Genomic DNA, 15,469 nt, shown 5'->3' with positions numbered 1-15,469 from the left:
AAGCAGGGTTATTATAGTTTTGTATTTTTCTTTAGTGTTATTTTTTTATTTAGTTTGTATTTGTCAATATTATTATTATTACTAAAATTACCTTCCCATGCATGAAAATGCACCAAACGTTGCACATAGGTCCAGTCCCATCAAGACTACATCCCTACAGTACATCCCATTTTTATTCCATCTCAAAAACAGAATTTTCCACTTGAATTTTGAATTATTATTATCTCATCAATACATTGTATTCAATGGAGAATAGAGTTTGATTGATTGAAAACTTTATTAACAGATTGCAGAATGGGTACAGTACAGCTCGGGGGGGGGGGGGGGGGGTGGACACTGTACAACTTTACAAGCAAAACTGTACATTGGAATATTGACAAAGCCATACTGGTCATTTACTGTACATTGGAGGGGCTTGGGTTAGTACATTTACAGGGGCCAGTTTCTAATTGCAGTCTCCCGTAGGTGTTCTTTGAGAGTGGTTTTGAAAGTGGGTAGTGATTCACATTCCTTTACAGCTTTGGGTAGGGCGTTCCACATTGATGTGGCATAATTGCGAAACGTGTTTAGTCCCTTGTTTGAGCCAAATCTGGGTTTAACATGATTTGTGGAGCTCCCTCTGGTGTTGTGATCGTGGTACTATTCACTGACCTTTGGGAAGTATTTTGATATGTACATGGGTACCTTACCTTGGTCGTGTAGTGTATCTTGTAGACCAGGCCCATTGCAAGTTGCTGTACTCTGTCGTCTACTCTAAGCCATCCTAGGTTGTCAGGGTGGGCAGGGGTGAGGTGGGTTCTAGGAGTAAGGTTAGGGATGGGAATCGAGAATCGGAATAGATTCGGAACCGGTTCCTAATTGTCCGATTCCTGGAATTGCATGCCTCCGTGACTATCGATTCCTCTTATTGATGCCATTATTTTATTTAAGTGTATAGTTAATTAATCTTTTACAGTTTTTGTATTTTTCTGACATGGGGGCTCAACAATAAATGATAAATAACAATCAGAAATGTCAAGTTGCATGTTGTTATTCTAACCAGCTTAGTTCTGTTGCATTTCCAATTTATTTATCAAAATTATAAATGTACCAGGAAGCGATAAGGGAATCGATAAAGAATCGGATCGATAAGCAGAATCTATAATGGAATCTGATCGATAAAATCTAATCAATTCCCATCCCTAAGTAAGGTCAAGCAGTAGTCTGACCAGTTTGTTTTGAGATGTTTGTAATTTAGTTTTTATCGCCTTTGAGGTGCTTTGGTACCATGAGGTACAAGCATAGTCGTAGTACCCTTGAATGAGTGCTCCTGCCAAGAGTCTTCAGGGTATTCTTGTTTACCAGAGAGGAGATCCGGTACAAGAATCGAGTTTGTTGGTTGACTTTTTTTATTACATTGGATGCCATTTTGTCACAGGAAAGATTAGCCTCTAGGATGAAACCCAGGTATGTAATTTCATCTTTCCTTGTGACAATATTGTCACCCACTGTAACTGAGAAGCCGTCGGTCTTGCTGAGTTTGTTATTTGAACCGAAGAGAATGGACTCTGTTTTTCCCATGTGTAATGATAGTTTGTTATCAGCGAGCCATATGCAGATTCTGCCTAGTTCCGAGCTGAGTGTTTTTTCAACCTGTAACTTGTTCTTGTCAGAGACGAGGCCTTTTGTAGGTCCAGCATGACCATGCCGCAGTATTTTCCCGCGTCCACCTCTTGTTTGATGTGGTCGTTTAAATAGAGAAGACATGCGTCAGTGGAGTGGGATGTTCTGAAGCCAGATTGGAATTTGTAGATAAGATTTTTTTCTGCAAGGTACTTTTCGACCTGTTCATATACTATTTTTTCCTCGACTTTCGAGATGGAGGTAATGATAGAAACAGGGCGGTAGTTGCCTGGGTCTAATTTGCTGCCCTTTTTGTGCAGGGGTGTTACTCTCGCAATTTTGAAGTCCTTGGGGACGTGTCCCTGTTTTATGTAGAGGTTTATTATGTGCGTGTGATGACTGGGGTGATGGCGGCTGCTGAGTCTCTGAGGAATTTGGAGGGGATGTTGTCATGGCCAGTGGCCTTGTTCGGTTGGAGGGCGCTCAGTTTTTTGAGTACCTAATCTGTTGTTACCATTTCCAGTTTGAAGTCGTCTTTGTGGATCCTAGGTTCTTGTAGTATGCTACTATGTATAATAATGCCCATAATGCCCTGAGCATATTTATATTTTGCCTATGCAGCGATCTTCAGCGATAATCTTCATGGAAACACAATTCCAAAATGTTACATAATGCCTTAGGCTAGATATCAGAATTTATAAAACGGAATCTTGGACAGCTTTTTTTATATTTCTGGCAGTATGTGAATTGTTCCCATATTAAAGTCAAAACACAAAGGAACACCACTTCTCAGTTGTCTCAACATGTTCATGACCTGACATTAGCTACAAAGACTGAGTTCAGAGGACCCGAGTGGTGCTTAAGAAATGTGACAGTAATGCAAGTTCTTATCTTTATCATGTGAAACTCATGACACCCACATAATCAAGCTGAAGGCTTTTCATTTTCATAAACAAGTTGGAAATGCCATGCATATTGTAATTTATTAAAGATATTACAGAAACTAAGTTACAGTACAGAGGAGGAACAAGGCTGAGGAGGACTCTGCCAATCTGTAGTTCTTCTTCTTCTTTTTCTTCTTCGTTGTGCCTCTTCTTTTCCTTCTTGTTCATGCCTCTTCTTTTCCTTCTTCTTCATGACTCTTCTTTTCCTTCTTCTTTTTCTTCCTCTTCTCTTATTTTTCATCTTCTTGCCTCTTCCTTTTCTTCTTCATCTTATTTTTCGTCTTGTCTCTTCTTCCTTTCCTTCTTCGTCTTCTTTGCCGCATTCTTCTTTTCTTTCTTCTTCTTCCCTCTTCTACTTCTTTTCCTTTGGTTTGTTATTTAGTTTCAGTTCTAGTATCTGTTACTTTCTTCATAATATGGGGCACATTTTCCACGTTAATAGGTATTATTGTGTAATGCAAATGCAACACATTTTGGTGGCAACTGACTCACAGCCTGTAGACATCCCTTTCTTAATGAACATAATGCACCAATACCTGCCCACGTTTATGGTGTTGACAAATCTAGAAATTTCTGTTTTAATACACATTTAGTGTAGCTTTGTAAGTAAAACACAATACAGTTTCAGTTTAGTTTTCTCTAAAGTGTCATTTGTATATTTGGTTTTACTTGACTATAATAACCTTGCTAATAACCTCTCAAATTCCTCATTGTGTGAATATTGTTCTTATGGGCAACGACTGAATTAACGTCTAATAGAATCTGTAATAACACTGTAATAAGGTTTATAGTATACCTTCTTGTAGTACAACCATATTTCAATTATCGTCTGGCATTATTTTAAATGCAAGCCTCCTGTGTGTGAGCAGAGGTGACCAACCCCATGCAGATCATGTTCAGCGTGTTGCGCGGGACACGTCCGGACACCAGCGTGGACACCCTGCCCGCCGACATCCCCAACAGAGACACCCTGGTAGACCTGATGACCAGCGGCTGGACAGCCAACCCTGACGAACGACCCTCCTTCATCAGTAAGAGACGTCACGATGGCATCCTGGTGGAAACACTTTTATTCTGCTTCGATAAAGCGCAATTCATCCATGTGTGCGTTTGGGGAATACAGCGCTTTGTTCGCAGGTCCGTGTTGAGAAGATGGAAGTGATGCTGATTTGTCAGACAAAAGCTCATTCAGTGCCGCTGTTTACTCTGCCACACTTTCTGCCTTCCTCAGTCAGTAAGGATTGATTGAAAACTTTATTAACAGATTGCAGAATGGGTACAATACAGTACGGCTCAATACAAACTGCTAAGAGGATGCAGACCAGAAAAAGACTTTAGTCTTGTTTACATCGGGTCCCCCATTTTCAATTCATCAGGACATTTATGACATACAGAACTGTGTAGTAAAAAGAGATCGTAAAAAAAATATATACATCCAAAGGGGAAGAAACTGTACATGGGGGCGATTTGGACATTTACAGGGGCCAGTTTCTAATTGCAGCCACCCATAGGTGCTCTTTGAGAGCGGTTTTGAAGGAGGGTAGGGATTCACATTCCTTCACGGGACGCCTCACTTCCACCTCTGAATATGAAATCCTGAATTTGATCTAGGGATCAGCTTCTTTCCCGACAGAATTAACTTAAAGGGGCACTTCACCAAAAAACAATGCTGATTTATTTTGCATAATCTCACTCGCAACCAAAAATTCAGTCTAGTTATTAGTTTGACCGTTATTGAGAGTATGAGAAAAAACTTGGGTAGATGCTGTGGGTTCGGTCAAATGTCCACCTCCCCCCACCCTTTCCTCATTCACTGAGAGCTACTCTGTGAATGTGTAAATAATATATTGTCAATGTTAGCCTAAACAGCTGTTTGCTCTGCACATCCCCCCCGTCTCCCCTCTCCCCTGCCTCTCTGTCTCTCCTCTCAAGAGTCAAGTCAAGTCAAGAGTTTTAATTGTCACGGCATACAAGTATACAATGAAATGCGGGTGGTCTTGCCCGCGACGATGTGCAATACAGTGGTACAACATATAATAGAATCCAATAAAAATACAGTGGTACAACATATAATGGAATCCAATAAAAAAAAAACATTGTGCAATAAACAGGTAACAGGTAACATGGTGTGACATCTCGGTATCTGTACATAGTATTTACAGAGCATTAGGACATGCTAGGTAGCTTTAGTAGTGCAATACACTGTTCCTGTTGTTATACTAATTTAAAGTGGCCTTTCCTCTTGGCCATAAGTGTCTTGCACACCTACACTGACACGAACATTTTAGAAATTGTATTTATAGATATCATTTATCTGTTCAAAAGTTGTCATGCGTTGTCATGGTATGACAAATATGCATGCAACAATCTGCTTGCTGGCCAAGACGCAGCAAGATGACGCTATGATAACCTGATCGCTATGATATGATTTGACATGGTGAGGGGCCATTATAAAAGGCGATATAGTATAGTGTAGTCTGATCCCGGCATTATTTGGAACAATGTAGAGACTATAACTTGATTTTACATGATATCAAATGCATTTCAGTTTATTCAAACTATGCATATATAAGCATCATGCTTCAGACTGTCTCTGCTCAGAAAATCACACAAATAATATGGGCAGCCTACATATATTTCATTATACAGGCTGCATGAGAAGAACACACACAAGGAAGACTAGCGTCATTTGTCCTCTGCATCTCAAGGAAGGGCGCTAGGCAGCTGTTCTGGTGTTGATGCTCGTGGCACCCTAATGCTTGGACCGAGTGTGACCAACATTGCCATCCTTTGAGTCCCTTGCACCCTAGTAGCGCTAAAAATGTAGCAAGTCACTTTGCTTCAATTTCTGACATGTTCCATGTGGTCTTTGGTATCGAATTTTAGTATTGGGGAAATTCTCTGATACTGATGCCCTGTTTTGGCCCAGTATCAGACCGATATCTGATACCAGTATCTGTATTGGTGCATCCATAAATAAAAAATTGTATATAACTAAGAAAGCCTCTGATGATGGACAAAAACATCACAATACAGTACACATTATCGTACCAGATCATATTCTTGTTTGTTAAATCCTAGTATTTCCCCCCTCTGTATTCTGTAGTGCTCCAACAGTGTGGTGTCATTTGTCTTGGTCCTGTGTAGAGTGTCTGATCGAGCTGGAGCCCATGCTGAGGAGGTTTGACGAAATCCACTTCCTGGAAGCCGTGCTGGAGATCAAGAAGTCAAAGGTCAGCCAGAGTGTCAATGTCTGGGATTAAAGCGCTCCGTCTTGAGACTGATTTCCGTCAATTTGATTCGGAGTCGTGACGGATTTTCCGTCAATTGGCTACCTGGTATAATATGATTTGTAGACTGGGAACAACATAAGCACCCGCCAAGCGCCAATGGCGGGCAGGTTTTAGGTTTGGCGAGTGACAATTGAGAGGTCTGTCCGCCACATGGCGGGTAACAAAATAGTCATGTAAAATAATTAAAACTGCAGTGTGTTTTGGTCTTACGACAGTCAGACCCTCGTTTTTTTTTTTTTTTCAGCCCTCTTGTGTCAATTCTCTCCTTGTTTACCGACGTCACATCCACCTGCTTGCACTAACGTTACGCACGCCTGCTATACCGATTAGCTAACGTTAAGCTTAATAAATGTTATGTAAATGTTAAATGGAAGGAGTAAACCGGCCGCTAAAAAGAAAACCCACCACGGTTTTCTCATCCTTTTCTCAAAAGGATGAGCGGGACCACCTAACAAAAGAAAGTTTAGAGTGGACGTTTGAAGAGACTGGCTAGGCTACTGGGGGCTGTAGTGGTGAGTTGTTAACTTGTTCTGTGTTCCGCAACTATGTCAAAAAGAAAAACAGAAACAACACATTTGTCATTGTCGTGTTACTTCACAGTACAAATATGTGAGTCCTCTGCTGTGGTTGTATCCTTTATTAGCTTAACTCCGTAGCAACATCACACAGGTGTATCTGTAGACAGTCTCCTCCCCACCGTATGTATATATTTTCTCCCCACCATATGTATATTTTTTTCTCGCATCCACCCACCCCCTCCTAATGTACAGTCTCCTCCCCATCATATGTATATAATCTCTGTTAGGATCTATGGGTAACAGTACTGTATATTTGCATATCGTATATGTCACAAATGTAACATTACTATATACCTGTAGTATGTCATGTATGTCACTATGAATTGAAATAAGACAAACGTCTTTCTCTGGTCTGCATCCCCTTAACAATTGTGTGTATTGAGCCGTACTGTATTGTACCCATTCTGCAATCTGTTAAATATTGATTGATTGAACATTTTATTAACAGATTGCAGAATGGGTACAATACAGTACAGCGCAATACACACAATTGTTAAGGGGATGCAGACCAGAGAAAGACTTTCGTCTTGTTTACATCAGGGTCCCCCATTTTCAATTCATCATAACATATATGACACACATGACATACAGATACATCTATACATTTATGACATACCAGATGATATACCAAAAAATATATACATACGGTGGGGAGGAGAATGTCCATTGGGGGGGGGGGGGGGGGGGGGTTGGACATTTACGGTGGCCAGTTTCGAATTGCAGCCTCCCGTAGGTGCTCTTTGAGAGCAGTTTTGAATGTGGGTAGGGAATAGGATTTAAAAAAATGTACGGCTGTGGGTAGGGCGTTCCACATTGTTGTGGCATAATTGCGAAACGTGTTTAGTCCCTTGTTTGTATGATAACAAGCCTTTTAGTTCATGGTGCAAAAAACTAAAAAAGCCAGGTGTGTGTTTTTGCAAAGTCTGCCACAGGAAATTACAGTGGCAGTAATGGGAAAAGGGTGCTAGCTCGCCATCAATCAGAAGCTAGCCACAAGACTTGCATTCACGCTCTCCAGCACACAGCCTCCCTGCCTGGCACAACAACCACAACAATAGGGTCTATAGTCACAGTCAGGACAGTAGGCTCTACAAGTAGGCTCCCTTAAAACACTAACGCTATTAAAAAAAAAACACACACACAGTGGAGGTTAAAATAAGAATATGACTTGGCCTGAAAAAAAGGTCAGGAGATTTTCTTTTTGTGCTTTAATCCCTGTAATGTACAAGTCTGATTTCAAGCAATCAGCAGTGCCGTACAGAGTTATGAGTTATGCTGTAGATCTGGTTTGATGATGTCATATTTGGGCAGGGGAAGACATGACTTTTGAGTAATTTGGTGTGACCTGTTGTGACATCACTCCAAAAAGAATGACTTGACACTTTTGAAACTCTGACACCGGTTCCGGTTCCCCCCCTGAGACATATCCTTCCTTCTTTTCAGTTTTGATCTTCTTACATCAGCAATAGGCGGCCGTTGATTTTGGATTCGACAACACCCTTCCCAATCAGAACGTGTCAGGATGAAAATCACCATGTTTCTGAAGACTCAGTCGTATTGGGTCCAGATAGATGATGATTAATCACGTTGAGTCATTGTCCATGAGGATGGTTTTTCACAATGCCTCCCACTCTCCTCTCAACGTCACCGTCTCTTTGTCCTCATTCTTCATTGTCGTGTGAATCTTCCTCTTCCTCATCTCTCCACAGCTGATGAGGAGAGCAGGCTGCTGCTCTGCCGAGCCGGCGTGTGAGAAGAGGAGAGAGGAGAAGTCTCTGAATGTTCTGAAGAATAGCCCAAGCCCCTGGCCGGTCAGTATCCATTAAGACACCACCTCAGCACCGTCCAGAGCCCATAAACAACTACAATTTACATTTTACAATTCAGTCATTTAGCTGACGCTTTCATCCAAAGCGACAAGTCACCAGGAGAGGTACCTCTCTGGCAGCTAAGGGTCAGTGGCATTGTTTGTCAAATAGTATCGAGCTTCAGTGTTACCCTCTTGAGTGCATAGGAGTATAGACATATTAGCAAGATGGGTGGTAGTATAGTAGTAAGGTACATACTAGTAAAAAGACAGTAAGTAAGAGGGTTCGGTTTTTAAAACATTTAATTATTATATATTCTTTCCAGATATTATTTCAGATATTGTTTGAATAGGTGTGTTATTAGTCGATGGCGGAAAATTGGCCGGGTTTCTGTGGTGCAAGGACTGAGAATGCTCTAAAGTCTCCTAGAGACTTGTTGTACTTAAGTTTCTTACAGAGATTGTGGACCGAACAACCCATGTTTCTAAATATTAGAGAAAGGGGTCCATTTTCAGTTACCTGGACCTGGTTTGAGTAACTGTTGTGAAAGGTTTAACTGTAAGTGTTGTACGTTTCTAACCCACAACTCTGTGTTCCTGACACAGGAGAGCTCCACCTCGGGGTCAGGATCCTGCTCCTCCCAGGAAGCAGACATATCTCAGCCAGGCTTCCTCACCAGCAGCAATGCCCCGCCCTCTAAAGGTAAATAAAATGTATAAAATGTGACATCATGTATGGCTGTGCTGTTGACGGGCAGAGCTTGAGAGGGTTAGCTGCGCTACTATAATGTGTATAGTGTGAGACTTGACACATTTAATAACACATTTTACCTCATAGTCATCGTTTGATTTGAAATGCAAATGTGATCGAGAGAAAGCGACCAATTTGACATCGCTGTCCCTGTTGTGTCTGCAGGACTGTTTGTCATGCTTCTCCATCTTCCACATGTATTTCTTTTTTATTATTATTTGGATGGGACAATGCAAAATTAATGAACACTAATAGTATTTCTGTGTTTTGCTGTTATGTATTTGTAAATTTTTTACTGTTTCTATGAGTCCTGTTTTTATGTTTGGGGACAACGGATGGAAATTAGCCTTGTGCTAAATCCAGCCATTTTTACACTCCACAGTGTTCATTAATTTTGCATTGTCCCATCCAAATAATAATAAAAAAAATAAATACTAGTGGCTAGAGATATGTCACATGTCTGGTTGGTCTTCAGCCATTTTTTTAGTTGCCCTCTAAAAGAAGCAAGGGTCGGGCTTTCCCTAATGGAAATGGGGAGACTGTTCCATGTTTGACTGCCTTTTATGGACAGGATGTCTTGGCCAAACGTGGTCAGTCTACGTCGGTTGGACCATGCAGTCACCTCTGGTGTCTGACCTGGTGCAGAGTCAAGTGTTTATTTTTTTGTAGATGAATTCCTGTACAGGAGGGGGAGCTAGTCCATGTAGGCATTTGTAGATGAAACAAGCGCTTTTTAAGACATTGACATTTTCAAAGCTCAAAAAGCTATGTTGTTTCAGAATATTGAAGTGGTGGTATGCCAATGCTTTCCTGGCAAATACATTGATGGCTCTATAAATAAGCTGTTCGATGGGTTTCATGACAGTGACACCAGCAAATGACCAGTTTGTGAAGCAGTATTCAATGTGTGAGAATATCATGCAATGAAGATATGTTTTTGCAGCATCAACTGTTAAAAAAGGCCGGATTTGTCTAAAATTAACTAAATACAAATTAATTGTGCGTTTCACTTTTTTGATATGTTTCTTAAAGGATAGGTTAGATTCCAAGATGATTCCGAGGTACTTGAAATGGGAAACCAATTCCAGTTCCAGTATACTATTTAGCATTAACCCTTTCACTGCTGCACTATCAAACGGTTAACCCTTTCATTGTGACAATACACAGAAGGTTAACCCTTTCACTGCCACACAACAGCAGGTTAACTACTATCACACGACCGTCGGTAGTGTGATAGTAAAGGGTTAACCTTCTGTCATGTGGCAGTGAAAGGGTTAAGGCATCTACCAGCGATGCATAGAATCATAGATCATATTTTACTTAATGGCTGTATATCCATAAAACTATATCGGAGGCAAAATTGAAATACTTAATATAATAATATATCTATATATAATATAAATATCAATGTGATATTTTTTTTTGCACTGCATTTTTTTTTGCACCGGACTGTATAAATCCTTGTATATCATTTGACATATTACTGTATATTTTAGAATGTATATATACATATTTTAGAATGTATATCTTTGACTGTGTATTCTTATTTTTGACTACCTAAATGTTTATTGTGAGCAATCTGTGGTGCTGAATTTCCCTCTGGATTAATAAAGTACTTCTATTCTATTCTAATGTAGAAGTGTCATCGTTCATGTCCCACACCCTGGAGCCGCCTCAGCCCCTGAGGGCCAACAGCCCCGACAACAATCTAAACCAACACGGCCAGAGTGCCAGGCTTATGAAGGACATCAACATCCCCATCAAACTAGGCCTGCCTGTCACAGAGTGCGAGACCCTTGTGGAAAACCTTACCCTCATACCACCATCCCGGCCGCGGCAGCGAGGTACTGGGGAGTGAGAGCAGAGATCATTACAGTTGGGGGATGCCAAGTACTGATCCGATCCGTAGTTTTTACCAAACAGACTCAACACCATCAGTTTGGTCGGTGTTGCTTGTCAAACTGAACGCCTGTCGTCTTGAAGTTGACTGAAATGAGTCCGAGGTGGACCCAACTAACAAATAAAACGTATCCATATTTCTCCATCAGAAATGTAACATGCCTCTGTGTGCCAGAATGCCCCAAAAAAGTAGCTTTGATTTGATTTCTGAGACATTATACACACACGGCCCTTGTTTGGTATCGAATTTAAGAAATTCTGTTTTAGCCTGGTATCAGCCTGATAACCAATATTAGTATCGGTGCATCCCTAATTACAGTACCATAATGTCATGTGTGATATCAGTGCATCCTTAATTACAGTACAATAATGTCATGTGTGATATCAGTGCATCCCTAATTACAGTACCATAATGTCATGTGTGATATCGGTGCATCCCTAATTACAGTACCATAATGTCATGTGTGATATCGGTGCATCCCGAATTACAGTACCATAATGTCATGTGTGATATCGGTGCATCCCGAATTACAGTACCATAATGTCATGTGTGATATCGGTGCATCCCTAATTACAGTACCATAATGTCATGTGTGATATCGGTGCATCCCTAATTACAGTACCATAATGTCATGTGTTGTTACATTTTCTAAATCTACATCGCCTATGAGTAAAATGTGGAAAAACCTCCCTCTCTTCCCACCGACAGACTGCTCTCCCCCGTTGGAGCCCCCCTCCCCTCCCTCTGAAGGCCCCGTCGGCCAGTGGATAGTGGGGCGGCGCGGCGAGATCGTCCTCCAGATGACGGACGCCTGTCTGAACCAGACCCTGGACGCCCTGCTCTCCCGCTCCCTGCTAAACCGCGAGGACTACGAGCTGGTGGTCAACCAGATCACGCGCACCGCCAAGGTCCGGCAGCTCCTAGACATCTGCCACCGGCGGCACAGCGAGGAGGTCTGCCATGTGATCGTCCACAAGCTGCAGGACAACAAGCAGCTGGGCCTGCAGCCATTTCCGCCCGCACTCAGGCCCCCGGTGCCCGCACTCGCACCCAGCGCCCCGCCGAGGCCTGCGGTGTCCTACCATTAACCCCGCGCACATGTAGCAACGGTGAGGCTGCGGAGCGTCGGGACATTACAGCGGAAGGGTGGACCGATGTGCGCTTCACCGTGTGTCGGACAGTGTTCGGTTTGTTTGTGGAAAGAGTCCTCGGGGACAACGACTAGGCGCTTAGTTCAGACCCACTTGTCGTCCAGACACTCATCGTGGTTCCTGTCCAGTGCCAGTGTTTGTTGTGTTGTCTGTCTCCTTGAGGTGAAATGAGTCAAACCTAAGTCGACCATTTTTATGTGATCATGATCAAATAATGGGATTCAATCAGTGGTTCATTATGGCGACGTTGTGAATTCGATGAGGTTGCGAGTTGCTTGCATTCCCCTCATTCTGAATGGATTTGGTTACTTTTCCATGTATCGCTGAGGCTTCACGCCTGTGGTACGTTAAGCTCGGCCACGCTGACCCTGTGCTCATTCGTCTCACAATGCCACCTGAAGCCCAAGGTGTTAATAATCATGTAGCTTAGTTTTTGTTGTGGCCTTATTTATATTGATGCACACATCCCTAGTATCGATATTACTCAGTTGATCTGAGTAAAACACAGTGGACGTACCACTGTTATAGGCTGGTAAACCTATAGCCCAGAATACCTGTCTGTATTGTATCAATCATCTTGTATAGTAGCTGAACTTGTCCCTAGAATTTTTTTTTACCACCAGAGCCCAGACATGATATCTGTGTGTTTTGTATTTAAATGTTCATGTTAACACCAGGGAGGGAACAAGGAGGACCTCGGAGCTAATAATATGAACTGAACCTCGTGGTCCTTCACAGGAACTAGTTGTAAACCCAGACCTGTGGTCAGTTGTTATTGTTAACAATTGAAGCTAACCTTTGCTGAAACATGATAGCGGACAACTTTACCCGACCCGTCTGACGAGAGTGACTCTGGTTACATTTAGGCGGTGGTGATTTGACTGTGTGTGGGTGTGTTGCCTGGTTCTATCTATAGCTTGTTCCTGGGTTGTTTTCATAGCTAGAATTTTCTAGCTAAGCTAGAGAGAGTTACTAGGAAATGGAGGAAGCGTCATTTTAACACACCACACACCCTGCTTTCAAACGCTCTGTTTAGTTTTAACCCACCCTTTGAATTCTGTGTGCGTTTGTGTGTTAGTTAATAATGGACCAAAGAAGTCCTTAGACTTCTTATGGTATTTTTGTTAATAGCCATCTGCCATCACCTCACTTCACGGTTCCCAAATAACATACATCCAGTATTATTCACTCAAGACTGGGCGATTGGTTATTTTCCATAGATTCATGGACACTGCTGAGATGCCTCCTCCCTTGGATTCCTGGCTGAAACCTGCAGTAAACAGATGTGTGGTTGTACTGGGCTGTTCTGTAGAAACATAGACTATTCTGAAAAATGACTCTACTAGATAAAACTCGTCACGCTGATAACATCATGTCGTCATGCTGCAAGCGGGTCAAGCAGGTTGTATGGAAGGGCCGATGAGGTCACACAGTTCATCTACTCCAGTGTGTCGTTGAAAACACAACACAACGCTGTTATCAGTGAATGGCTCATCATATTAAAGGGGAACTACGGCCATTAAAAAAATTCATAGATGTTATTCTTAAGACGGTCCAAAGTGCTACCATTTTTTATTTATGATGTCATCAAGTATAAAGTATGGAGCTGCTCCATAGATGATGAATTGGGAAAGATATTATAGGTGACATTGAGAACACATTTTCTGTTTCGGTTTCCCATTCATCGTCTATGGAGCAGCTCCAGACTGTATTCCTTATGACATCACAAGTTTTAGACTTACTTCTCAGGTTTCTGGCTTTGAGAGAGAGAGAGAGAGTAGCTCATGTTCACAAATATTGATTTAACTTTCCTAGGCCGTGGGAATAACATATTGGATTTCTTGATTTAGAGGTGGTGTTCTACCATTTCACCAGTATCCGCTGTCAACCACAGTGCTTTCTGCTGCTTGTACATGGTCAGAGAGGCAGCCTACTTCAAGTGCCAAAATCCGCTGTAGATACAAGTAGTTAAGCAATCTCTCCGTTAGAAAGACCGGGTTCCTTCTGTTTTCTGAAACCCTCAGTTTTACCTCCTGATGTTTGCTTGATGTTTGATGTGTGTAGGCCTCGAGCAGTGTGGCTGTGTTGTCGTTTTGTCTTTTAACCATCATCACCACTGACTGCACTTCCTCAAATGGGTGCAGAGATCTTCTGTAGCATTGATGTAATATACAATGGCCAACACTGCTCCTGAAGTCCAGTCCTTGGTGGATTGTAAACCAAAAAGAAAACGAACTTGACTTAAGGAGCATCAACTGACGCATACAGTATGTCAAGCCTAGAGATAATTCTGTTCAGTGCACTTGGCTGGTTATTAAACTAGGTGTTTTTTTTGTTTTTTAAACACGGTAAATCGATATACTCAATAGATGTACAGTTTCCCCCACAATGAGGCCGTTCAGAGTAGCTTCTGATTTGTATTGTTTTAAAAATGTACTACTTGCTCAGAAAAAGTCAGTATCCACCTGTCTTTCAAACGGCATCATCAATATGATGAGCAACATCTTTTTATCTGCCAAAAAAAATATTCCCACCGTTCCCTATCCCTCTCCCAGGCGAGCCCCTGGTTGGGGGGAGTTATTGGAAAATAAATGAATTTGTAAACCGGAAGACTTAAAAGAAAAGGTCACATAGCTGGGTTTTGTTAGGATGTATAGCAGGGGGTCCAGCAGGGTAGATGATGCATCCAAACTCCTCTGCACTGCCTTGTCTTTCATAATAGGCCTTGTATTTTGCCTTTTTGTTCTATAAACAATAATGTTGCCCCAAAGGTTTTGCACATATGAAGTCAAGTTTAAAAAATATATATATTATAATAATGAAAATGTGGGTTTGTCTGTTTGCCTTAAATGTTGTGGTAAACTTATCTCGTAGATGACGTAGTTTCATCCCTTTTTTCTTCTTTTTTCTTTTTCTTTTCAATGATCTCTCGTTAAAACCTAGTGTTGCTGTAAATTATTTGATATTCTGATAATTGCCTTTTTGTTTTGTGCCCATGTCATTATTGGTTTGAAATGGCAGTTGGTCAAAGTACATGACTATACATGAAATAATGTACAGTTGTTGCATAGTTCTGTCTTCAACAGGAATTAGGCCTGTGTTTCAAATGCTTCATTAAAAAGAGGGTACCTTTCCACCTCCGTCTTTGTTGTAGATTCCCCTTTGACTCCAAATACACACACTCTCTCCCTCTTGCTCTCTCACTCTCTCTGTCTGGCAGTTGCAATGTGTTCTGCCAATGACCGGAATTCTCGATTATTTTTCAACAAGTATTTTATTTGAATACATTTCCATCATTGTCCAATTAAATACATATTCAGTATGAAGTTACACCTTTTGAACGCAAGAGCGAAATACTATACTATACAAAATACTATTCTCCGTGTTCGGGGGCCCTGTGCTACGCCGAGCTGGGGACGACCATCGGCAAGTCCGGGGCCAGC

At 41.6% G+C, this 15,469-nt stretch overlaps 1 protein-coding gene across 1 annotated transcript in view; it reads left to right on the top strand.

Moving 5' to 3' along the window:
* Positions 1-15,166, top strand: part of ripk2 (receptor-interacting serine-threonine kinase 2) — a 28,967-nt gene extending 13,801 nt beyond the window's left edge. The window contains exons 6-11 of the mRNA XM_084327997.1: positions 3,416-3,577; positions 5,694-5,779; positions 8,127-8,228; positions 8,831-8,927; positions 10,613-10,819; positions 11,584-15,166. Coding sequence (XP_084184123.1) covers positions 3,416-3,577; positions 5,694-5,779; positions 8,127-8,228; positions 8,831-8,927; positions 10,613-10,819; positions 11,584-11,963 — 1,034 coding nt within the window. The 3' untranslated portion in view covers positions 11,964-15,166. The remainder of the gene's footprint in view (positions 1-3,415; positions 3,578-5,693; positions 5,780-8,126; positions 8,229-8,830; positions 8,928-10,612; positions 10,820-11,583) is intronic.
* Positions 15,167-15,469: the final 303 nt, after the last annotated feature.

Source organism: Notolepis coatsorum (genome assembly GCF_963971535.1).
Source record: "Notolepis coatsorum genome assembly, chromosome: 13".
Lineage (NCBI taxonomy): Eukaryota > Metazoa > Chordata > Actinopteri > Aulopiformes > Paralepididae > Notolepis > Notolepis coatsorum.
The sequence above is the reverse complement of the archived record's forward strand: the minus strand, read 5'-3'. Positions and strand labels throughout refer to the sequence as shown.